Source organism: Rhipicephalus microplus, chromosome 3 (assembly GCF_043290135.1).
Source record: "Rhipicephalus microplus isolate Deutch F79 chromosome 3, USDA_Rmic, whole genome shotgun sequence".
NCBI classification, from domain to species: Eukaryota; Metazoa; Arthropoda; class Arachnida; order Ixodida; family Ixodidae; genus Rhipicephalus; species Rhipicephalus microplus.
Window position 1 is genome coordinate 79,623,341 of NC_134702.1, and position 26,248 is coordinate 79,649,588.

The following is a 26,248-nucleotide window of genomic DNA, read 5'->3' on the forward strand; positions in this document are numbered from 1 at the left end:
AACGGATTTTAACTTTACTCCCCCTCATAGCATCACCCCGTGCATTCGCACTTAACCATGTTCACCCTCGGGGAAATGCTTGGGAGTTTTATTACTGATGATGATGATTAAAGTGTAATTAATGAATTTAAGTGTTGTTTGTCATGAAGCATTTGTACACAGATACATTATATACGAAGTATTATTTATTTACACTTCACGATTTTCGTACGATGCATTAAATGCACACATCGCGAGCGCGTCACACACACACACACACACACACACACACACACACACACACACACACACACACACACACACACACACACACACACACACACACACACACACACACACAAACTACACTACAGATTAGCACCTATTCGTGTTATCGTTGTAGCTCACGGTTAGTACCAGCGCTTTGTGATCCGAGAAATGTACGGTGAGCGGATCCGGCAAGACGGAGCGGACCGTACACTTCCTACTGAACGCCAAGTCTATGAAGCCACCGTTGATCGTGGTCGGAAACTCGAGAGAGAGACACGTCATCGAGTAATTGTTCAGCATGCGGTCAACCAACCAGCCATTGCCCTTTCTAACGTCCACGTTAAAGTCACCCACCACCACAATCGGAACCGAGGGACACGCACGCACAGACTCACTCTCCATCGCTGCATCCATCAGCTCCAAGACGTCATCTCTCGAGAGGTTCGGGGCCAGGTAGACGGTCACAACCAGGACGGCATCGCCGAAGTAGGCACTGGCGTAGACGGAGGCGTACGGCGAGTCATCTCTGAGCGGCGAAGTACACACGGCATGCGAGAGGACGTTGGCGTGGACGTGTCCAACCAAGCACACGCCGCAGTACTCGCCCCGGCTTCCACTCCGGGCGAAGGAGCACGGGTCGTCAGTGGAACACCTTCGCGGCGATGCATCAGGAGCGAGGTCGGCACGCTGTAAGACCAGGAGTTGGGTCCGGTCCTGCTGTCGCCTGAGCTCTTCACTGAAGGGCCGGTAGCGCTTTAGGAAGACGTCCACTCCACCAGCCCTTCTCTCGGCGAGGGCCCGGGTCACGCGATCGTAGCCACTCAGGGAGACATCGGCAGCGCAGTCACCGCAGGAGCGGTTCCAGGTCTCCGTGAGGCAGAGGAGATCAACTCTGGAAAGTACGGGGTCTTTTGCAACGTACAGTGCATGCGCCGAGAGAGAGCGGACGTTTAGGAGCGCGAGCGTGAACTCCCTACAGCCACCCTCGCACACTCTGCGGAAATGCTGGTCCCTCAGAGCGGAGAGGTAGCGCTGCGTGACGGTGACGAGACGGTGATTCTTGAGCCTCCGAAACTCATCGAGCATGGGTTTGTCGGGGTTGTCTTGCTTGTGATAGAAGGTGTGGTCTCCCTCAGCGTTGGTGAGGTATAGTCCGTTGAGGTTGGTACACCGAGAGAGCGCAACGTAGACGAGCTTCTGCGGGTGCGTCTTGAAGTAGTCGTACACGACCGAGGCGTAGGTTCCCCCCTGAGAGTTGCGCACGGTGATGGCGCTGGCCTGGACAAGGGGGAACTGCGTCCGTTTACAAGCTATGCCGGCCTTTCGATCTACCGTGACGGTGGCCGACTGCATCTTGATGGGTATCCAGTTCTCGCTGGTCACGTAGCCGTTGGAACGGGCCGCGTGAATGGCCCGAGCGGCGCGCACACGCGTGAGCTTTCCGGTACCGGGCACATCGAATTCGAGCCACAGTCGCCTCACGCGCGTCTCTTCATCCTTGTCTCCTTCTCCTTCTTCATCCACTCCATCTCCATCATCGGGCAACGGGCCGGCGAGCTCACACAGGCGCAAGACTTCAATCGCACCGTTGACCAGACCATCCACGAGATCGGTGTTATGAGTCATCATGTAGGGCTTGCCAAACACGGCCATGATTTCCCCGGCCAGATTTGCAAACTCGCTGGGAACCGTGCGGGCAACCCTGCGCTTGGCATTCTCGAGCAGATGCGGCGTCTTGCAGCCGAGGTACCGATCACGCGCGCGAAGCACCACGAAGTCGTCCTGCGAACGGGCCACGGTCTCGTTGAAACGCGTGACATCGGCGTTCGAGTAGAAGATGCGCACGGCCGAGGGCGCGCACTCGGTGGCTTCCTCGACCATGACGAACTTGGATTCGAGAAGCTTTACTTCTTCGGGCTCGAGCGCGCGGCCGTCCCCGATCTTGGTGAGGACCGCGCAGAAGGTGACGTCGGACTGGTGCACGACTCTCACGAGCGGGAAGTATTCGAGATGATGCCAGGTGACAGTGCTGAATCCGAGGAGACCATCAGCACTGTGGGGCCGCTTGAAGATCTTGCTGGCACGCACGGGCGGCAACTGCCGCAGGTCCCCGCAGAGGATGACGTCCAGTCCACCGAAGGGTTCGGTGAGTCGCTGCGTGATCTGGCGCAGACGGCAATCAACCAGTTTGAGTTGGTCGGCGGACATCATACTGACTTCGTCTATGATGACGCACTTGACTCTGCGGAAGGCACACCGGAAGGTGTTCAGGTCACTAGGTCGGAGTCCACCGTCCCCCATGACTCCGAGGTGGGCGTCCTGTCGGTTTCCACGGGCAGCCCGCACGAGTTTGAAGACACTGTGGACGGTGGTTCCACCCACAGCAACGGCGGCCTTTCCCGTACTGGCGCACATCACGTACGCGTTGTAGAGGGAAGGGACGGATGAGAAGGAGCCGTCTTCCCAGCCAACGGCACCGCAGCAGTCCGCAAAGCGGTTATACACGTTCATGGCGAGCTTGAGCACGAAGGTCTTGCCACAACCCGCGGGTCCCGTGAAGAAGACCCGCAGCGGAGGCTGCCCCGGCGTGGTCTGACGGTGCAGAATCTAGCGCAGCAACTCGTACTGCTCGGGGTTGGTGCTGCGCATCATCGAGACGTACTCTTCTCGTTCCACGATTCCGCGCCGTTTGCGTACCGCAGCACACGGCGTACTGACCTCCTTGAGCAGTCGGAGCAGGCGCTCGTTAGGGAGCACGTCCGCGTACACACTAGCATCCGCATCTCGTCGTTTGAGGATTTGTACCCACGCGCATCCGTCATATTCATTACATTCTTCTTCTTCTTGCATTGTTCTTTCTTCATCCTCCTCTCTCTCTCACCTGAGCCGCAGCATCTCGGCGTAGTGGACCTCCACCATTTCTTGAACCAGTGTATCGTCATCCGCCGGGTTGTATTCTTTTCATTTTACCTCGATCAACTGCTTGTTGTTCTCGTAGATGGACACATACCTATTTCCATCCAACACATGAACCGTTTCGCTTCGGAACGGGACGTATAGAAGGACATTTTCCCGCATATACGACTCCACATCGTTACCGGGATTGTATCCGTGGTAGCGTATCACAGCCGGCCGTACCCTAAGCACGTAACGGCAATCACCCTTCGCCGGCCGGTACTTGCTGGCGAAGTCGGCGAGGCATACGTCGTTGAGGGTAGGCGGCCTGGCCTCGTACTTTTGCACGAGGTTCGCTTTCCAGACATCGGTGGAGCCCGGAGGGAGCGCCTCCAACTCGGCACGCGTTTTGCGTACGCGCACCCGTTCTTCGGGGTAGCACGTGGGGATGTACACCACCTCCCGGCTCTTGTGCGACATGTCCTGTTTGAGCAGAAACCAGGCCGCCTCCTGTGCCGACATTTCAATTCCTTTAAGGATGTCCACACGAAGCTTGCGGATCACGGCTTCGATGTCGTCGTTGGGATTCGTTTTGAGGATCTCGGCAACGGTGCGTTTGAGATTGGACATTCCGCGGTCGGACTTATTGACATAGTCCACCACGTAAGAAGCGCACGCGTAGTGATCGAGTATTATCTGCATATCCATATTCGAATCCAAGACCCGGCCTATCCACGCGTTGAATGCATTCACAAACTTCTCCGCTGGGGTCCTTCGATGGAGGACGGAGGGTCGCGAAAGGCTGGCGCCCAGGACATCCATATACTCCTGCTCGGAGTGCAGGCCGAAAGCGCGTAGGAACGAGGCGAGATCCTCAAAGTCGCCGTACTCGAGGCCCTCGTGCATTTCATCATACTTCTTCTTGAGGGCCTTGAGACGCTGGCGTTCCCGCTCACTCTCCGCATCGTCTCCCTCCGGCGCAAGTGGAAACGGCACCACGATCCTCGTTTCATCACTGGGCATGAAGGGCACCCCGAACCAGCACTTGGGGCGGCTGCGCTTGTAGCACGTGTGAGTGTGCTGATGCGTCTGCGTGCGCGGCCGTCTGAGGAGCGTAGTGTCGAGCGTGAGGAGTTGGGCCATCATCTCGAGGATCTTGGGCATGGCACCTTCCTCACCGGTGAGCTCCTCGTCGGGCGCCTCTTCGAGCCACAGGATCACGTGCACGTGCGTGCTTCCTCTCTGCTGGAACTCCACCCGCTTGAAGTAATCCCGGATCACGTACGGGCGGAACGGCGAGCAGTTTCGATCGGCGAGCACGTTCATGATGACATCGAAGATCCTGTTGATGTACTACGCGCAGGCAACGGGGTCTTCGTTCACGAGCTCCACGCGCTCCCAGGCCATCATCTTGGACACGGGCCGAGGCGTGCCGTCGGGCCCAACCCGCAGCCGCTCCAGGGTCTCGAGCAGGCGCTCCCAGTGGACCTCGGACGCGGACATGTTCAGGAAAGCGTGCTGCTTGCCCAACTGGCGGATTCACTTCAGAGTTCAGAGTTCACTCCTGCGATCCTGCCAGTACTGGACCGTACTTGGAACGCCCCGCATGAATGGGAGGTCGCGGTCTAGCACCTCCTCCAGGAACTTCTTACCGCAACTCTCGAGCTGCTCGCGCATGATGGAACCAGTGGTCTCGTTGGTGCGAAACATCATGTTGCTTTCCGCAACGTTGTACCGCATCACCTTCGCGGCCATGTACAAGACGTGCTCCGGCGTTGCTCCACGCCGGTCGGTGCGCCGTACCTCGCTGCTGGCCATGGCGAGAACGCGGACCGATGATCTTGCGAGGCACGCCCATGTATAGCGTGGGGAAGGCGAGCTCTTCCGCATACGTATCCATGAGGAGCGCCAGTGGGACGCGGTTCTCACCCGGAGCGAGGTGCAGGCTATGCGACTAATCGATCAGCTTGTCAGCGGCAGCGGCATCGTCCAGTTCACCGCTTCGCTCCCCATCATCTCTCATCAAGAGAGCGCGCGGTCGTTGCTCACCCTCCTCATTAAAGAAGATCGTCTTTGACATCGCATTGAGGGCAATGGCTAGTTGCACGGGGTCGTCCAAATCTATGTTCTCGGGGACAGTCTCGATGTCATCCGCGTCGTCTCTCCCCCCTTCACAATCGGCCGCATCATCGTCATCGAAGACACCCAGCCGACTCCAGTCGATGCGCACGACGCTAGCGACATACAACGGCGCATGCTCCAGGTGCTTCAACCACGCCAAGACGTTACCACGCTTCACCAGTCCGCGCCTGTACGTAGCCGGACTCACCAGCCTCCGCTTCACGTGCACGTCTATCGCAACGTCCTCGGGAACCAGCCGCGGAAGACACTCCACCACGCTCGGAACGTCAATGGGCAAGTTCACGATCTGTCCCTTAATGCCGTACTGACCGTTGCCCCGCGTGAGCCGCCTGATGCTCACAAAGGGGAGTCGAGGCGGGATGAGGCGCTCTTCCACCGGGTTCAGATCGGGGAGGTCCGTGGGACGAGGCGGGTACGCGTAGCCGTGGCTCTTGCTCAACGGCGGAACCCGCCCGGCAAGCAGGGACTCTCGGCAAGACGCACATACCCGGAACGCACCGAAGGGAGCCAGCCGCGGGTCTTGCGCATCCATGTCATCGCATCCGTGTTCACCCGACCGTCTTCTGAACTCGTTCCAAAAAACCCGCAACGCGTTCAACCTGTCGGTCTCGTTCCTCACGCCGGAAATGCAGCTCAGGTTGTTATCGAACCACAGCTGGTCACACACGGCGCAGCTGTGACCGAAGCTGCGATCCACAAAGTCGCGTTTGAAACGCGCGTCCGGACGAGCAAAGTCCAGGGCTCGCACCCTCTCCCGCGCGGCACGCTCACTGGCTCGAACGGCTTCGGGAACGTCCACTCGCCGTTGACGATTGCGAGCGGCGTCTTGACGCCGGCCTTCATCGCCCTTCTCCGCCTGACGCTTGCGTTGTCGTTCCGCTTCTTGGGCCGCGTTCGCGGCTCGATGCTGACGCCTCATCTCGACCTCACGAGCGCGCAGTTCACCATCCGCTGCACGCTTCGCCCGCTTGTCCTCGGCCTCGCGAGCGCGAAGTTCGGCATCCTCTGCACGTTTCGCTTGCTTGTCCTCGGCCTCGCGAGCGCGCAGTTCGGCATCCGCTGCACGCTTCGCCCGCTTGCTCTCGACCTCGCGAGCACGAAGTTCGGCATCCACTGCACGCTTCGCCCGCTTACGTTCGGTCTCACGAGTCCTTCGCAGCGCCGCCTTGTCTTCCAACGTCGGCGAAACCACCGCGGTACCGTCACCTCCAACGACGGGTGCAGTGCTGGCATTCGGTGTTACTGCATTCGTTGTTGATGGTAGCGTTGCCTCCGGGACATCCATCGCACGACCCACTCTCGACGGGAGACTGAGAGAGAAGGCGGGCGCGCGAGAGAGAGCAGTGCGCGCGCAGCTGCAGCGAGCGAGGAGAGCGGAGGAGCGAGCGAAGGGGGAGGGGGACGCGCGCAGTGGCGTTAAAGATATAAGGTGCGTTACTGACACCGATATATGCGTCGCGTCCGTGGCTTAACCGGTAGAGCGTCGCGCTGCTGCCCGCCAAGTCCTCTTTCTTTTTTAAAGATAGAGAGAAGACTGCGGACGCCGCCGATGGCGGTGGATGGTTTGGGCAGTGGCGTAACTAGATAGGACGGCGCCCAGGGCAAATATATTTCCGCGCCCCTCATTATGCCCGTGATAATGTTTGTTATTATTATTATTATTATTATTATTATTATATAATAATAATAATAATAATATTAATTATAATAATAATAATAATATTAATAATATTAATAATAATAATAATAATAATATTAAATAATATTATTATTATTATTATATTATTATTATTATTAGCGCTAATGTAGGCTTCCGCGATTGCCTACTGGCGCGCGGCGGGCCATTTCGGAGGCCAAGGGCCACCAGTTCTGATTTCGATGAGCTACGCCCGCGTTTTTGTATAGTATTTTTCTTTTTTTATTCAAACTTCCGGAAGTCCCTTACCCGTCATTGTTCTCTTCCAGTCCACACTGCAAAAATCTTGACGGCACGGGCGCTTCCCAGGCCCAAGTTTCTCGTACCTAAGCTTTCGCGCTATTTGTGCATCCCAAGGAATGCAGGGTGAGTACAAAACAAAGCAACCAGCTAGACACCGCGCCCTCGGGTCTGGTATGGGGGTTAAACTGGTCGGAGTGTTCTGCCGTTTCGCTCCGTTCGCTGTTCCATTGATGGAGGTCATCCTTGTGCGGCCGCATTCTTTCAGGGAAGTTCTTGGTTTCTCCAACGTACGAAGCGGGGCAGTCGGCACATGCTGTCGGGTACACTACGCTCTGCGCTTTTTTCGCAGGTGCGTGTTCTTTGGGCCAAAGGATGAACCTGCCCATGGCGGTGGATGGCATGTGGGAAACGTTGACCCCCGCCCTTCTATTGCTTTGCTGGCGCCCGCGATGCAGGGAATCAACAAACGTCGCCGTCGTGTCACGCTTTCTCCGTCTTTCCTCCAGAGAACTCTGCGAATAAACGCCTTTGTTTAGCCTTTGGTGCCGAGGTCACGGATTATATTCGCCCTTCCTTCCGCCGCTGCGTGGACGATTAGTCGTTGGACGATCGGCTATTTCGTTGGAGTTTTCTGTTCTTACTCAAAAAAGGTGCATTCGAACTTTTTTATTTTATTTTGTTTACGTACGTGGTTGGTTTCAGGGAAGCTTTCAGTAAGTGGTTTGGGAGGCTGGTGGGGTTCGCTGAAACTCATCTAACCCAGTGCTGCGGAGCACAAAACAAAGCTTAGCCGAGGGTCATGGGAAGGCACGGAGGTAGCGCAGCAAAATGAAAATAGAGGATCCTTTTCCCGATGCAAAAGCCATTGCGGCAACCCTTTCCTTCACCACCATCCCCACTTCCAGTCGTACATTACAACCTCGCCCCTCCCCCCTTCCAGGCGGTTTTACGGAAAAAAACATTGACAACCTTTCCAGGGGGCGCCAACCCGAGGACTCGGCTTGGCGCCCCCTCCCTAGTGGCGCCCGGGGCACTTGTACCCCCTTGCCCCCCCCCCTAGTTACGCCACTGGGTTTGGGGTCGCTTATAAAGTGTATTCACACTTAAAAGCAAACGCGACGCAACGCGCGAGTTTTCTCCTTAGTCTCCTAACAACTTCACGTGTAAGAACACCATACGGAAGCCACAGCTTGGTTAACAGTGTACAGCATACGAATGAACATCCGGGGCTCCCGCACTTGGAGCCAGATGAGCTCTGGCTCCCGTTGTCATATTAGCGGGTCAATTGCCCTCGTATTACAAGTGTATTTTTGGGTGAAACAGCGGCAAGTGATATAACTACGCAAAATATCTGCTATAAAGCTAAAGCCAACACAGCCAGCACCCAAAATTATACTGTGGATGAGTAAAGTATGACTTGCGAGTGGACCAAATGACGTCGCGTCTCACGTTTCTTGTTCTTTCGCGTGTGTTCCGCCAGATGGCAGCACCTGCTTGCTGTAGTTTTGCCGATTGTTGCGTTGTTCTTTCTTTGTGTGAAACGCGCTGAGACGCCGGTTTTCGCAGAATAACCCGTGTAGTTGCATCGACGTGGGTCATTGACAAGCTTGGAGTAATTGGAGCAAATACTTGGCACAGCGATGGACGCCTCAGCGACCTTTTCCGACGCTCTTTGCACGGGTGAGCAGCAGCCTCGCAGCATCGTAAATGGTGGCGACAAGACGGCCACAGACGCGGTGGTAATCGCTGGACATCGAGTTAAAGTCGCGGCTGGAAACGTCGACGCTAACGTTGAAGACGCTCAACTCGAGCAACAGCAGAACGACCGTCGCTCAGCGGGTTCCATGCGCTCGTCATGTGAGGACTGTTCTTGTTCGGATGAATCTTCAACCGATGAAGAAGCTCTCCGTGCCGAAGATCACCTCCGACCCTCGCTATGCATCGACGATTCCAGCTGCTACCCCGACGACAAGTCATCTGGTGCTGTTCGAAAGCATTACCCCGTGAAACCGCGGCAGGCCCCTTCAGATATTCTCAAGTTCGAGACCATCCATGAGATGACCCGCACGTTTGTGCGTCAATTCACCACCTTTCACGTGGAACGTGAGTGCGACGCCCATGGCGTCTACGTTTGTGTCGCCTGCAGTTCGGCCCAGCGCACGCTCGCCAAAATTCGGGAAGCCATCGGTGGAAATAATAAAAAGGGCCTTAGAAAGGCACTCAGCAACACCACTTTTTTGAAACTCCTGGTGCAGCTGTGCAAACTTGACTCACAAGACGCGACCCGCATTTGTACCGTCAGCTCGCGAGAGATGCGCGCGTACTACGAGTCGGCCGCGTCCAGCGAGATCATAGGCACCGCGTCTCTGCTGGAGGACGAGCAGAGCCAGAAGTTGTGGAAATGCTTCTTCGGCGCCGCTGCCGGTACTATCAAGAAGATTACCTACACCGTCAAACTCTGGCGAAATCATCGTACCGATCATGCCGGATACGATGGCGTCGACGATTTTATGGAAACGGCGACGAAGTGCGGTCGGCAGGCGCTTGACTCGAACGCTGGCCGTCCTACTCAGGCCAACTCGCTGATTATAGCGGACTACCTGGATGCTCGACACGTGATGGTGTACGAAAGCTTGAAGGTTAAGGAAGACGCCGCCGCCATAGACGTTTTCTTGGCCCAATTCAACCAGCCGTTACTGAATCGCGAACCTCGACGAGAACCTCCTAACATTGGCGACGTTGCCGGCCTTGTGCTGTCAAGCGAATGCATCCAAAGAGTGCTCGTTGTCAAAGTGATCAAGGACGTTGCCTCAGTATGGTCCATGGATCATGGCCACTTCCACAACGTTGGCTGGGAAGACTTGATCAACGTCGCGCCGTCGCTGAGGAGCCTGCCGCCGACTGTCGCCCTCGCCGTACTCCAGGATGTGGAAGCCGTGCCTCTCCCGAAGCTCTTGCGGGAGTGCGTGAAGGTGCTTCGAGTTGTGGCTGATCACGGCACCCATGAGGGAACCATTGACACAATCATAGTGACAAAATTGACGGCGTTTGGAATAGGCGACGTCCTCTCCGACCTACTCTTCTGCTCCGATTACGTTACCAGGATGACCGCTGCAAAGTGCCTCATGAAGATTTGCTGTCGGCAAAATGGCCGACAGGCCGTTGCCAGGGCTGCCTACGTCAAAAAGGCCCTCTTACGTCTTGATTTTACGTGCAGTCATTTCCCGGTTGGCGACGACAGCAGCACCGCGAAGGTGACGAAAGAAATGCGAGCCTTGCTGAACCTGCTACAGTTCATGTTGTTTCGCAATGAACAGCTGCGTCTGGAACTCGCCGAGACGGATTTGCTTGCGGTCGTCGTGAGGCTCCACAAAAGCCTGCCTCCGACTTGCACCGTTCTCCAGGACGTCAAGCGTTGCCTACGCGCCATCTTGGGTGTCCCACCAGGGCATAACAGTCCACAGCGGCAGCGCCAGAACCACCAGCAGCAACGACAGCCTGAGAACTGCAACAGTCAGCAGTGCTATGGTGGTTCTCGTCAGAACCAAGTGACAAGCTCTGGAGCGCACCGTTGCCCTCAGCGCGTGCACGATAGAGAGACTGCGCCCCCGGCTCAAGTCAAGCTAGTGGCCATGACCCCCAAGATGCTGAAGAAAACGACCGCTCTGAGCTCCTATCCGATGAGGGAGTCCCTGCCGTCGGCGGAAGCGGCGGAAGCGGAAAGTCGTCCTTTGCCGACCGAAATTCCCAAACCGATGGCCAACGTGGTGCCTTTTTCAGCATGCAAAGCTGGCGCAGCGGCCACCGCGGTGCCTTACGGTCGTTTCTACATCCGCGGCACGCTGGTGCCCCTTTGTTCGGACGATTCGCACGAGCTTCGGTCTGTAGGTAGCCTGAAGAACGCGTCGGCGCGCACTCTGGCTAATGTGGCCTGCTCGTTCCTGAACACGTGGAAGCCGTGCTCCATCTACTACGGCATTAGCCCAGAGGGCTTTGTGCGTGGAGTTAGGTTGAACCACGAGGAACGGGACGCCCTACGACGTGGAATCAACTTGATGGTGGGCAGCCTGCGGCCGCAGCTGACCTCCACGAGTTTCGGCGCTGATTTTGTGCCTGTGCTGCAGCACGCGGCAGACAAGTTGGACGAGGCGCATCACTACGTGGTCGAAGTGTGGGTGCGTGGTGTGCACCGTGTCGTGCACACGACTTCGGACGGAGACTGCTACCTCCGGGAGGGTCACAAGTCCTACCGGGCCGGCACCTACGATGTTCGCACTTGGATCGTGCAGGTCGAGGAAGAGCACTACTTGCATGCGAAGAACAGAGGCAGTCTGAAGGAAGGCGATTCGCCGGCTGTGGAAGATGCGCCCCGTCCCTGGGATGACGTTGTGGCATAAACAGCGGCCAGCGCAAACGTGGTTTGTGCAGCTTTATTTGCGACGTGTGGTTCTAAGTTGAGGGCCGTTTGTTTTGGACTTATGCAGTTATATTGGTCCTTTTTAACTTTCGGTTTGACGTTTATTTCGGCAATTACGACTTGTGTGAAATAAAGACACAATTGAATAGATTCTTTCCCTCTTTCTTTAGACGCTAATCTTTTTTGAGGAGCTGTTCTTGCGGTTTTACGTTCCAAACACAATGGTGTTTGAAGTTACGGAGGGCTGTTTCCAGATGGTATTATGTGTCTATCTTGCACTGCCTTGTAATTTTAAATGTGAAGCATTTGTGAGCGAACTTCGGCGACTTTGAGCGTATCTATCTATCTATCTATCTATCTATCTATCTATCTATCTATCTATCTATCTATCTATCTATCTATCTATCTATCTATCTATCTATCTATCTATCTATCTATCTATCTATCTATCTATCTATCTATCTATCTATCTATCTATCTATCTATCTATCTATCTATCTATCTATCTATCTATCTATCTATCTATCTATCTATCTATCTATCTATCTATCTATCTATCTATCTATCTATCTATCTATCTATCTATCTATCTATCTATCTATCTATCTATCTGTCTGTCTGTCTGTCTGTCTGTCTGTCTGTCTGTCTGTCTCTCTGTCTGTCTGTCTGTCTATCTATCTATCTATCTATCTATCTATCTATCTATCTATCTATCTATCTATCTATCTATCTATCTATCTATCTATCTATCTATCTATCTATCTATCTATCTATCTATCTATCTTTCTATCTATCCGTCCATCCGTCCGTCCATCCATCCATCCATCCATCCATCCATCCATCCATCCATCCATCCATCCATCCATCCATCCATCCATCCATCCATCCATCCATCCATCTGTCGGTCCTTCCATCCATCCATCCATCCATCCATCCATCCATCCATCCATCCATCCATCCATCCATCCATCCATCCATCCATCCGTCCGTCCGTCCGTCCGTCCGTCCGTCCGTCCGTCCGCAACATCATGATTACATGCGACACTGATGAAGCGCTCGCGGCCGTTTCGCTAGCTTAACATGTGCCAAATGTTGTATTACGTGACGCCAATGGATGACGAAGGTATGTGACTGGTGCAAACATGATAATCACGAAATGAGTGTCATGTGAGAACATGACTACATGCCACAGTCAAGGCGCCAATACATTTCGACGTGACGCAGTGATCGTGCTCGCCGGCGTTCATCTCGTGGCGTCACGACGGCGTTGCCACGCCAAGTGCCGGCCCTACCATATACTCGCAGGCGCGCGTCGCTCTGTTTTGCTTTGACGCATGTGCATTTCAGTGCGTCCGGAGTCTCTCCGTCACGAAAAGAGGGAGACGCAGTGTTGTCTGGGGAACACACCGGCGCGAAATGCAGCATGGCGCGTTTTGCGCTGATTGCCATGAGGCCGCGCCGACGGACGCTGGTCGCGCCGGGCGTCAGGCTGTAGAGTGCTCGCGTTTTGCTAACGTATATATAGCGTCACTGTGCGCAGTGTGCGCGCACGTCAACACTACATTGGACCCTTCATGGACCCTTCATCATGCGCTCGCGCTCGTTTTGCTAGCTCCATATATGCCAAATTTGGTGTTACGCGGCGTCAATGAATGACAAAGTATATGACTGGTGCAAACATGATAATCCTAACACGAGCGTCATGTAAGAACATATCAACATACCACGCTCATAGCGTGCTTGCGGCAGTTTCACTATAGCTCCACATGTACTGAATTTGGTGTCAATTGACGTGAAGACATGACGAAGGTAAACGACACATCCAAACATGATAATCATGACACGGAAGACATGTACGCCATTATTTACCTCCACCTCGTAACGTTGCGCCTATTTTAAAGTGGCACATCAACATTTCCCATTCGTGCTTCTCATATAATCGATTCCCACTGTATGTGGGATCTGCCAATTTATTTTTCCGCCGCAGTGTGCAATTTTTTTATTTAGTTGTCATTGATATTTTTTGTGTCTTCCCTCTCTTGTCAATGCTTACTTCTTTACAGTCTCTTATAATGAATCTGTTCCAACTGGCTTAGCTTCGTCATTCTAAAGCATTGACACCTTCATCGGTATAACTTCGTTCTTTTGCCCTGACAGGCGCTACTCGTTCGACCGGCTAAGCATGTCTTCGTGGATTGTCATCTGCCTACCCATCTCAGCCGCTGGCATCTTGGCCTGCTGGGTGGCCGTGTTCGTCGTATTCCTCAAGCAATAGTGAGTGCGTTTGATGTCATTGTGGGAAAATGGTGTTATCCTAAAAGATGGTAATTAAACAAAAGGTCACATTTCGAAGCGCCATTGCAACCGCTGTTCTTCAATCGGTGCACAATGCCGTAGTACATATTTACAATGGTGGAGTGCACCGTGATTCTCGCACAACGCGTTCCACTACTTGGCCCAGAAAAGTAACGCAGCCATAGTGATGGGGATTGCAACCAGCGACCTCATGCTGAGCAAAGCACTATGTTTGAATAGAACCATCAAAAGGCACTGAAATGCTAAATAGCAATGTTGTCCCGATCATCATAATTACTATGAATACGGTCTACTAACCGAATACAGAATACGATCTACTAACCGAGCGCTACAAGAGATCCCTACAGTATACACCTGGCAGGCCTTTAGAAAGTGGTTTCTTTATAAAATTTTGCGATCTTTATTTTAACATTTATTGAGTAGATGACGCAACCTCACGTTTTATTTTCTTCTCGTCGCAGTGACTGCGAGGAAGACGAGGAAACAAAGGAGAGCATAGCGAAGATCCTGGAAGAAAAATATCACGCTCTCGGAAACTTCAGGTGCAACACGCTTTCGAGTTCATGCGTGCGTGCTTGTGTATAAGTGTTTGTGTATGTGTGTGCGTGTTTTGTGTGTCAGTGGGTGAAAAAACAGTGCCATGTCACTGTGTACAATCGTGTACTGCGAGTACTGTTGGACATTTATCACTTGGACTGGATGGGTACACACTTTTCTTTTTGCACTGTTCATATATGATTAACCTCTTCTGTGGCCTGTGTGGGAGTTGTTTTTGTGTGTCGTAATTCACGGATGTACTGACTCAAAAAATTTTGGAGAACGCAGCTTATATACGCGACGTTCGGCCGGCGATATTTCCTATGGAAGTCGTTTTTTTAGGCATAATAGACGCTAACGCGCCTGCAAGAGACGTTCCAAGTGATTACATGCACTTTAATTACGGCTACCTTTAAGAAGTGTACCATTGCCTTTCATAAGTATTCGAACTTTAATTAAGTACTAAAAAGATAACAAAATAGCCCGAGATGAAACTAGAGACATGCACAGGGCGTTGTAAAAAATACATGGACATCTCTTTCAGCTGGCCTATTCTACACGAGAGTTTGCATATAAACTGCGGCTTTGGCTTTACGGCAGCTTTAGTTGAATCGTTTAAGGATCTTCTTGTCTCGTTGGTTTCAATCCACGTACCATTTTTTTCGTGCAGCAAGCTGGAGTTCTTCGTCATGAGCTGCCTTCTTGGGCTTTTCGTGACGCTGCTGTTCCGGTCCCAGTTTGCCATACCGTACGCTTTGCCGGACGAATTCGGACTGGTGTAAGAAAGGATTACCTCGCATTCATTTTTGCTGGCTAAATAATAAAGTTGTTCATGTACTTGACACTATAATAAACCAACGTCATGTTAATGCAGAAGGTTTGTGTGGATGTGTCGCACATATGTAGATGTGGCGTGACCTCGCTTTTTATTGGATATTGCAGTTTCTCTCCGAACGATAACAACTAACGGCTTGCTTCAGCTTAAGAAAAGAGTCTTCTACTATGCCTTCCAGTCTACGTTGGCTTACAATGGCAACTCGAACTGGCTGCGTAGAAATTCCTATGATAGGCCCTCCTGATTTGAAATCGTGGCATCACTTTCTTTACTATAACGACTACTATGAGCAATTGTTCGTCATACCGTTGTCATGTCTCTTCAAATCTAGCCGCTAAAGTGACCTCGGCTTGAATGTCGGTGTTCCAGTAAAAATTACGCCAATGTGACATGAGCTGTAGGCCCAAGGAACGAAAGTACGCGCATAATTTAGTCATAAATGCCCACGTTTATATCCGAAAGAACCATACCTGTTTAGGTATTCTCCAGGAATGCACGAAATATATTTATTGCAATTTGACGAATTTTTCAGGGCCTATGTTTGGTAATTTTTTTTATCGAGACTATGGCGTACTAAGTCCAGGGTGTCATTGCCCGGATCCAGCCAATAACAAAGAGAGATGTATTTCAAACTAGCGTATTGAACTTATCTTGTAGAGAGATGTGAATTTGTGAAGTAATCTCTGATTATTTTTACGTGATGAATGTTCTCAAGTCGTGTAACTGCAAATTACACAGAATCCATCTTTTATGGGTCGAAATTGTAGCTGAATACCTCTTACACGGACGGTAGAGATTTTCATTCACGTTTTTTTTTTCGTTTTAGGATAGCGTAAGTATCGGTGTTAATTTTTTCTTGAATCGAGTTGGTTTGATTTCTCTGCAAGAAACCTCAACTAACATAGGACCCAATTTCTTTAAACTATATTGGCATTGTCTGTAGGTGTATTAGCAGCTTGTATACATCTTGTTCTCATATTAAATATTTTAACCACAAAAGTAGAAAATACCTGGTACATTTGAAGTTGAAGTCTTCTTTTGTACACATAGCGAAACGTCGTATTAACATATTATATGGCCACGTAGCAGCCATGCCTGAGCAATACAAAAGCACTGCTCCCTCAAAGCAAACACAATCCTTAAGACATTCGCCTCGAACGAATTCCAGGGGCCTCCAAGACACGACACTCGTGTTCGTATTGGTGCTGGTGTTCTTCGCGACACCCCAGCAGCCGTGCGAGCGGCTATTCAGCGAGTACGTGCTAGAATGGAACCTGGTGCAGCGGAAGGTGCCCTGGAGCGCGTTCATCACTTACGGAGGTGGGCTGTGCGTCGCTGGCGCCATCAAGGTAAGCGCTCCATCCCTGACCTGCAAACACTCTCTCGCCTACGTCTTTCTTGTCTATGTCCGAACGAGACTCAAGTTAAATGCAAGGATTCAAGCTTCAAGTGATTGCGAACTGTCGAACAGGCAACGCCACTCAAATCATTGCGTCGACGAGGGTGCTTGCCTTTCCATGCATAAGAAAGATATGTCTTAAACACGTTGACTGCCATAACGCTTCATCTTTGGAAAACTCGGCCGAAATTCGAGCATCATTGCCCACCACAAAGGTAGCACAAGGAATGGGAGAGAAGACCATGTGGCGAATTGTCTTAGCAATAGCCCGAGCGTTAATTTTGTCCTAAATTTGAGAGTGTAAATTTGATACGGCACGATTGTTATAGCGAGAGAGCAGGACGATGACGAAGGGACAAGAGAAGACATTTCTTCTCTTGTCCCTTCGTCGTGGTTCGGCTCTCGTGCTATAACAATCGTCATGTCATACCAACTAGTCCAAACCACCGTGCTTCTTGATACGGGACTTTTGATAATTCAAGAACACTATATAGACTAACAGTAGAAGCGCCTGTGTGTCGGGTCATTGTTGTAAGTTCCGTACCTGATTCGTGTTCTGAAGTTTAAAGTTTACTTAAGGTTATTGTCACGTAATTTCTCACTTATCGTTTTTTTATGTGTCAAATGATAGGCCAACCACCCGAGAGCGTAGAAAAGGTACTAGTAAAGCGAGTGCGCCCAGAAAAAAATTATTACAGCATGCTTTCAAAAGCGTTTTGTTTCTACTGTACCCTGACGCCACGATTGGATTGGATTGATTGATATGGCTGTACCTTTTAGATCGGGCGGTGGCTAACGCCACCAAGCCGTAATACTTAGTGAACCAAGAACTAGATTTTTTTTCCCTTTAAATAGTGAGTTTGAGGACTCGTACTTTGCAGTGAAGGTTTTAATTTTCACTCATGACTTTACTTTAGCCACCAATCAGATAACCTTTTTCTTGTTAATTCTACCCGCTTAAAGTCTATTTTGCCCTCCCTGTCCCTAAACCCCAGTGCTTTGAAAAACTCTGCGCTATCATCCTGAACTATAGGGTGAAGTCCTTTACAGAACCTTATCAAGTGTTCGGCAGTTTCTTCTTCCTCTCCACACGCACTGCATACCATGTCTACCCCTTCGTATTTGGCCCGATATGTCTTGGTTCGCAATACTCCCGTCCTGGCCTCAAACAGTAGAGGACTACCCCGAGTATTATCATAGATCCGTTCCTTGGCAATTTCCCGCTTGAAAGTTCGATAGATCTCTTGTGCGGACCTCTTAATCATGCCAATTGTCCACGTATAGCATAAGCAGTGCCACCACGTGGTAGTATGTGCATGAAAAAGTTGTCGCGACGTACCTTTGTCCGCACGTCTCTTCTTCGATCGTCTGCTTCATCTGCAGCGCGCTGTACTTGTGGCAACTGTCGTGGCGGGGAGGCACAACGTTGGGATGGCATAAATTTAGTATCGGACACATGGTGCGAATCCGGAGATGCCACTGGTGGGCTACTATCACAGGCTTGTTGACACACACACACACACACACACACACACACACACACACACACACACACACACACACACACACACACACGCACACGCACACGCACACGCACACGCACACACACACACACACACACACACACACGCACACGCACGCACGCACGCACGCACGCACGCACAACATTGGATAAACTGTTTTTGACGTGAAATAACTTAGGATTGAAAATAGTGATGCTTGATGTGGGCTATTTATGCAAGGCAATGTCCGTTTCCAAATTACCAATGAGATATAGAGCCGAGATGAAAGGCCATTTTGCAAGTAAAGAGACCGTCTAGGCGAACTGGCCCACTTCATTCCCATATTTTGTCTTTACATCGAGGCCTTCGAAATACCCAGTTGCACGTGTAAGAGCGTCATATAAGCGTCATACATACTTTCCGTAACTGCAAACGAGGTGTTCTGCTTTGGTTGAGTATCTAATCATTGAGCCACCGAAGCGGTCCTTCTCCTTTACCGAAGAGTGCTTGAGCAGAGATGGTCCTTTTAGTTCAAATGGTTCGACCATATTGTTTACTTGTACCAGAAGCTAAGCCTGAACAATGTGCGGGTGGACAGTTCCTACTTTATTCTCGACCACAGTTCAGTTCTGTCCGACGCTGATGTGTCTCGCGCAGGAGTCCGGTCTGCTGGCGTGGCTGTCCAGCGCGATGATGGTTATGCGCCACTGGCACCCGGTGTTCGTGCAGCTCGTGCTCATGCTCATCACCACGGTGCTCACCGAGGTAAACAACGACACCGCCGCAGCCACCGTGCTCATCCCCATCGCCTGCGACCTTGTGAGCCCCTCCCCATCCTCCAAATATTCGCTGCGCAGAAATGAGCTTTCAGTTCAGTGCACTTTATACGTTGTCTGACTTTGAACTTGGGTACTTTGGGAAAATCATGTTGAAATCCACATCGAAAAACTTAAGCAGTGCACATTCTTTGTGATGGGGGCAGTGATAAAACCAGTGTATACCTTGCATTAGCCGAGGCTTATCGAGTAATGATCTCAGCTATTACTGATTGTTCTTTTACGAGAACCAGAGGTCATGTTTAGTCGACTGTTAAAACGAAGGGTTACCTTCCTCGGTGTCTCTACTGAAGTGATGATCTCGAGGATGCTGCCTTCCAGGGTTTCTTCTATCCAGATTCTTTAATGGAGTACGAAATACGTTTATGTCCAAAAATTGCCATACCTTCTCGCATATTGCTGGTGAACTGCTTAATTCTGCGACATTTTGCAAAACGTTCGTTAAATGATGGATAAGCATAAATGACGTTCGCCACCCGCTGAATACACATTCGTTATGTTGAAATACAAATGGAAAATGACAGTTAATGTTTAATTGCTTACCTATGAAAAACAAGTTAGTGTTTTTTATGGTGATCTAATCTCGCCTATTCCGGGATTTAACCTATAAACACTGCCTTCAACGTGGAACGAATTATCGGGGGTTGTTTTCTCTAAATCGTCCGTGGAGCTGAATGCATCGTTATTATTCGGGCGAAAACATTAGATGCCTCCTCAAACGCGAAAATTGACTTTCGGTGCCAACACGAGCTATTAAAAAAATGAGCATCGTGTGACAACGGCACCATGTGCCGTTGCTAGTTACATACCAAAGAAATTGGTGACGTCACTATGACGTTACATACTAGCAAATATGGTAATGTTAGCATGGCGTTACAGACCAACAAAGTTTGTGACGTCACCAAGGTGTTTCACAAATTGACAAAAGTGGTGACACGTCACCGTGACGGTACATATCGACAAATTGAATTCACGATGATGTTAAGGGACGTCACATGCTGATGTCATCACATCACAACATGACAGGCTGGGTGATCAAAATATATATATATATATATATATATATATATATATATATATATATATATATATATATATATATATATATATATATATATATATAGTGCGAAACCAGGCGAGGAGCATGTAATACCTCTGAGTTTGGAGGCAGTGTGGAAACACTTTAACTTCAGAAAGCTATCATTGGAGGTCGCAGCTTTTTAGTATGTGACGTCACGTTACATCATGGTGACATCACCAATTTCGTTCATCTGTAGCCTCCTAAGGGGGTCAAGGAAAAACCAGAACATTGATGGAGAAGAAAAGATTGCTTTCAGATTTGAGTTGTGTTAGCCGAATGTGCAAGAAACCCTTCGAGCCTTTTCCCGCTCTTCGGTATCGGACGCATGTGTCGTCTATCTAGCGAGCACATTTACAAAACGGCGCAGGCCGAGTCCACGCTGGTGAACCCGCTGTATTACGGCGTGCCCGTGACCGTCGCCTGCTCCACAGGCTTGCTCCTCCCGGTGTGCTCGCTACCTATGGCGCTCGTGCACGCCAACCTGATCGAGTACCGGCTGTCCAGCGTGGTACGTGGCTCGTCAATACCGCCAATTACGTTTCTATCGCATCCGTATAGCGTGGTAACCTACCACTTGGTTATATGAAATTGACAACTTTTGTTCAGCTGTCTGAATATAGAAAGCTACATGTGTTTACATTCTCGTGGTCGCTCGGACGCAATTCAATGGAGATAATATTAATTATTAGAGGTTAACGTACAAAACTACGATACGATCACGAGAGACGCCGCAAAGGAAGGCCCCAGAAATTTAGGTGGCCTGTGGTTCATCAGCATCATAATCGTCAATCAGCCTGACTACGCCCACTTCCGTACAAAGGATTCTCCCATGTCCGCCAGTCAACCCTGTTTTGTGCTTGCTGCTGCCACCTGAAAGCTTCCGAAGCTCAGATGACCACTTAACTTTGTGTCTCGCTCTAACAGGCTTTACTTCTCCGGTAATGCAGACAGTTACCCTTTATAACCAGGGTTTATCCCGCGTATGCGCTACATGCCCGGCCCATGTCCATTTCTTCTTCTTGATTGCAACTATGATATCCTTGACATCGGTTTGTTCCCTGACCCAGCCTTTTCTCTTCCTGTCTCATAAGGTTAAACCTATCTATTTTCGTTCCATGACTCGCTTCATTGGCTTTAATTTAAGCTGAACCCTCTTTGTAAGCCTCCAAGTTTCTGCTCCGTAGGTAAGTACCGAAAAGATGCAGCTGTTATACCTTGCTGTTGAGGGATAGTGGCAATCCACCAGTCATGATTTCAGAGTGCGTGCCGAATGTGCTCCACCCCATTCTTTCTCTTCTAATTACTTCAAGTTCGGGGTTGTTTCCGTGGTTATTACTTGTCCTAGGTAGACGTAGTCTTTTACAACTTCAAGGACACTATTACCCATCTCGAAGTGCCATTCGCTTCCGAGGTTGTTGTACATTACTTTCCTTTATGCATAGTAATTTTTAGACGTGCCTTTCTGCTCTCTTTGTCTAATTCAGTAATGTCATCGGCGAAGCGGAGATTACTAAAGTACTTTTCATTAACTCTTATCTCTAACTCTTCCCCTTCTTGGGCTCTGAAAACCTCCTGTAAGCACGAGATGAACAGCATTGAGGAGATTGTATCCCCTTGTCCTATACCCTTTTTGATTGATAATCTGTGTTAAACGTGCCCCTAAATCGAAGCACACGGGCTGCAAGCATTTTCGCTTCAATTGAAAATGCAGCCACCGCAGCCAAGATTTGATCCCGCTACCTGCAGATCAGCACTCGAATGCCATATCCCCTAGACTACCAAGTTGGGGTGCAATTTGATGGAGAAGTGCTAGTTGAAGTGCACGTTAAACAATTATCGGTGGTCGATATCTTCCGATAACTAAACAACGGCGTACCTCATGGTCATGGCGTGGTTTTAGGACGTATAAAAGCCTCAACTTTTATTACTATTGTAAAGTGCAGAGTTCCGGTTAATGCTAACGACGTATTGCAAACCACAAAGTTGTTGTGAACACACCAGACTTGCAAACGCATTTATAATGAGAGTTTTGTAAGCAAAAAAAAAACATACTGAAGCCACTTTGACTATACCAGGCATGACGTATTAGGGCCTCTGGATTAGTTTTTAGCACGTGAGTTACACTACATTTCACCTAAACTAGTAGACGTGTGCTCTTGTCCTTCACCCAGGCTCAGACGTGATCCATATAGAAAAATGGTAATCGAACCCACACCTTTTCGTTTAACAGCACAGCGTCGTAAACATTGTCATCTTGATGGGTCAACACTTTAGGAGCTTTACAAGCTCTGCGCATTTGTGGAACCTAACTGAATGACATCCGTATATAGCAAACATTCGCATTTGTCTACATTGTACCTTGAGCCGAACCGAGAGTCTTCGCGCTCTACCGCACGTTTCCATTTAGGTGACCACGCTTGAATCGGAAGTTTTGCTACTATGGGACGAGTTAGTGAGTTCTGTTGTTGCGCTGAATCCACTCATTCAAACTTCTCACAATTACCCAAACAGCCACAATTCGCCCTTTCCATTGCCCTGTGCTTCCCTTTGCCGTGTTGGTAGAAACCGTGTTGACCGGTGTCCTGAGAACAAAAGATTTTGCGATAAATACACGTTCCTTGGCTTTTCAGGTACGAAGTGGTTAAAAATTCAGAATAGTGTTCGAATCGAATACGATCAAAAATCGAAATGTGCATGCATTTAAGATCTAATAGTTGATTCTTTTTATGCAAGTAGTGAAGCCGGCTGGGAGCCGTATAATTATATTATTAGTTCACACTCATTGACTCAAATTAGTGAAAATATCATGAAACAGCACATTATTCAATTTCTTTCTTGGAATGTAATACTGAGCGCCTTGTAATTACGCCGCACGAATTTGACACGTTTCTGGCAATGGCGTCTTAATTCGTACATGAAGGGGCCGAAGCCGTCCCACAAGTCTCTCATTTGATGAGGTAGTGTCGACGAAAATCAGCGACGGACCGAACGCGACTGCCTATAAAGCGAAATTAACACACGTACATCGCTTCGATTGAGCCCACTAATGAGAACACTTCCTTCTTGCACAGAACAGCAAGAACAGACAGCCCCGTCAAGTAAAAAAAAAATATTACTTCGGAGTCGTGCTTAATGTTTGCACCAGTGTTGCGAGATGCTACCGAAAAAACAAGCGATTATTCATCACAAAAGCCCAAGAGAAGAGTAAACGTAATGATTTTTTTATTTTATGGAGATAACTTTTAATTATGATTTTAAAAATTACTCAAATTCGGAAGGCTTGGGGCTTGAAAAATCACATGATTGCGTCGCGCAGCGAAAATATGCGCAAATGTCAACAACCTTCAACTAAAGCACGAAGCTACTTTTTAACATTGTCTCCAGGGCAGCCTCCATTCGGTTTAAGGCATGTTTGGCAGCGCGTGACTAACGTTCCTTGTAATTTCTCTCGACGTATGTTTCACTTAATGTTTAGTTGAATTTACTCCAACGAATGTTTGAACAATCAAACATAGGGTGAGCTCAGCGGCAGATCAGGAGGGGGGGGGGGGCGTAAAATCTGTCCCATACATTTTTCTTTGTAGGACAGGGGGGGGGGGGGGTCACTGTAATGAACCTTCACCGCCCTTGATAGAAAACTTTTCCCTCGCCTATGTTCTCAACTATTCATCAAACGTGCATTGGCGAACGTGATGATCACTAAAACAAGTATATTTGCTGGAAAAACGCAAATAAGTCCCCCCTCTCCCCCCCCCCCCCAATAAAAAGAAAAAAACGCAACGAGCGACCGGGAAAGTCTACAAGCGACTTGGCAAAAAAAGCGAAGTCTGCATAATATAAGGAAAACTGGAGTCTGAAGTTTCCACACTTTATAAGTGAAGGTGTAGCTTACATTGAAATTTTATTCGTTACTCGCAAGAGCTATTTTACAAAGCCAGATGCAGAGCGCCACGCAACTAGTCTGTGCATGTTTGAACGCCGGTGGTACTCAAGTTACACTGCTGAACGTGTGCCGCTTCCATCAAGAGATATGACGCCACCCGGCCAAGAGGCGCATCAGCGCCCAGTGTCGCACGAATGGTGTTTGGCCGAGACAGAACTTGCAAGAAGGTTCCCTGTAAAATAGGTTCATTCTTGCTCATTACGCTGCCATGGCCGTGTTCTACGGTTGTGTCTAGTATCACCGCGAACTAATCAGCTCTTACGATAGCCACTTCATGCTTACATCTGCTCGAGAGTACGGGCAGGCTAACCATTTTACAATGTCGTGTCTCGCTGCAGTCCAAACGCAAAATCAATGTATGAAAGAAGCGCCTCTCTCTTTTCGCAGCTGTTGCCCGTCTTTTTCATGAAAGGCGTCACTATCCTGGCCATTTTTGTGTCGGTCCACACCACCGGAAGCTACTACTACAGCTTCAACACCTTTCCGCAGTGGGCCAACAAAACCCTGATGGGGCTCAACAGCACAGCCACCCAATCGTTCGAGCATCGCGATTGAATTTAGAATGTGCCTGATAGCGATTATGCGTGAACAATTGCTTGACGTACGAATAATTGCTGAAATAAATCGGTGAACCAATCACCTATCATGGACAATGTCAGTTGTTAGCCTTGTGCTGCTGCCAAACATGATGACGCGCTGTGAAGCCATCGCCTATGATGCTGTCTCTCCTCATTTTCACCAAAATCAACGCGCATTGCTCTTTCACTCGAAGCAAGGTGGTATTGCGCTGTGATACTGTAGCTCATGAACGTTTTCATCGGCTTTTATTTCATATTTTTCGGGATCACAGAAGATTTACCTTGCGGCAAAAAAATGTACTGGTCATCTTCGAATGCCCTTTATAACGTAACGCAACGCACTTATACATAAACTGAATCTTGAAAGTTTTGCATAATTGTTCTGTGTTAATCAGCCGGTAGCATTATAAAACACCCCAAGTATACAACTATCTGAAGGCAATGGTATGTCACAGGTTTCAGTCAGTCGCCGTTACTAAAATAACGCGGTAATAGAGAAGGGTAAATTTTGGTCCCACAAAATGTCTCTCCAGATGATACTTGCGAATTCTGCAACTGAACTCGCACATGACTTAGGCACATTCTATGGGAGTGGGGAGTTTGAACAGAAAAAAATGTAGCCTCCCCAGATGAGGCTGCGGCGCGGTGGACGGCTGCGCTGTGCAGCTTCAACCTCCAGGATCAACTGTGGGTCATGCAGCAAGCCTGCTAGGCGGCGAGGAGACAGGGTCTCCGGTACTCCTCGGGGGCGGCATAGGCTCAGGCCATGAATTTGCCGGAGTTAAGAATAAAGTTGTCACTACCGCATGCAATTCAATTTTATGAAGTTGCCATTATAAAGAAAAAACCCATTTTGCAGAAAATAACCTATAGTGTTCAGTAGTTTCCTCAAGCCGATTGAAAGATTCAACGAATTCAGTGATTCGGCCACATATCCCGTTGTAAGGAAGTTTTGCAAAAATAACATTCAAAAAGCGAAGATTTCCTAATTTTGACTTAGTATTTTTTCTTGAGCAGGCCCTCGGCTGCTGACCAGCAGGTTGCAGGATCGACTCCCGGCTGCGGCGGCTGCATTTTAGATGGAGGCGAAAATGTTATAGGCCCATGTGTTCAGATTTAGGAGCGCGGTAAAGAACCCCAAGTGGTCGAAACTTCCAGAGCCCTCAACTACGGCGTCTCTAATAATCATATCGTCATTTTGGAATGTTAAACCCTACATATCAATCTTTTAGCGGGCCTGCCAACGCTATCGCGTCGAAACACTAGGTGCCGCTGTTAACACCGTAGCTTTTATTTGAAGGAAGCGGGTTGTCACGCTAATGCCCGGAACAACAGACTCAGCTGCCGGTAGCACGCCCCCACAAGGGATGGTGTTAGGAGTCGTGGTAATTGGTTTCGTTGTTTTGTGACTTGTGTGACAAATAACATTGGTTATCATCTCCCGTCTTTCTCCCTCGGCCTGCCCACACAGTCACAGCACTCGTTGTCCGCGTGATTGCATACAGTAAGTGGTCATTACTTCTCGTGATTATCACGTGATCTGGCATGCATTCCCCGGATATGGTAATTATATCTATGA

The 26,248-nt window shown here is 49.7% G+C and overlaps 2 protein-coding genes across 2 annotated transcripts; both read left to right on the forward strand.

The window, feature by feature from the left end:
* The first annotated feature begins 8,865 nt into the window (after positions 1-8,865).
* On the forward strand, positions 8,866-11,622 carry LOC142802842 (uncharacterized). The gene has a single exon (XM_075887899.1). It carries the CDS (start codon positions 8,866-8,868, stop codon positions 11,620-11,622), a length of 2,757 nt encoding a protein of 918 aa, XP_075744014.1.
* A 2,183-nt stretch (positions 11,623-13,805) lies between these two features.
* LOC119160724 (Na(+)/citrate cotransporter) lies at positions 13,806-24,646 on the forward strand. The gene is made up of 7 exons (XM_037412928.2): positions 13,806-13,916; positions 14,420-14,500; positions 15,166-15,273; positions 16,499-16,679; positions 18,889-19,050; positions 20,516-20,656; positions 24,479-24,646. Exons 1-7 carry the CDS (start codon positions 13,825-13,827, stop codon positions 24,644-24,646), a joined length of 933 nt encoding a protein of 310 aa, XP_037268825.1. The 5' UTR covers positions 13,806-13,824.
* Positions 24,647-26,248: the final 1,602 nt, after the last annotated feature.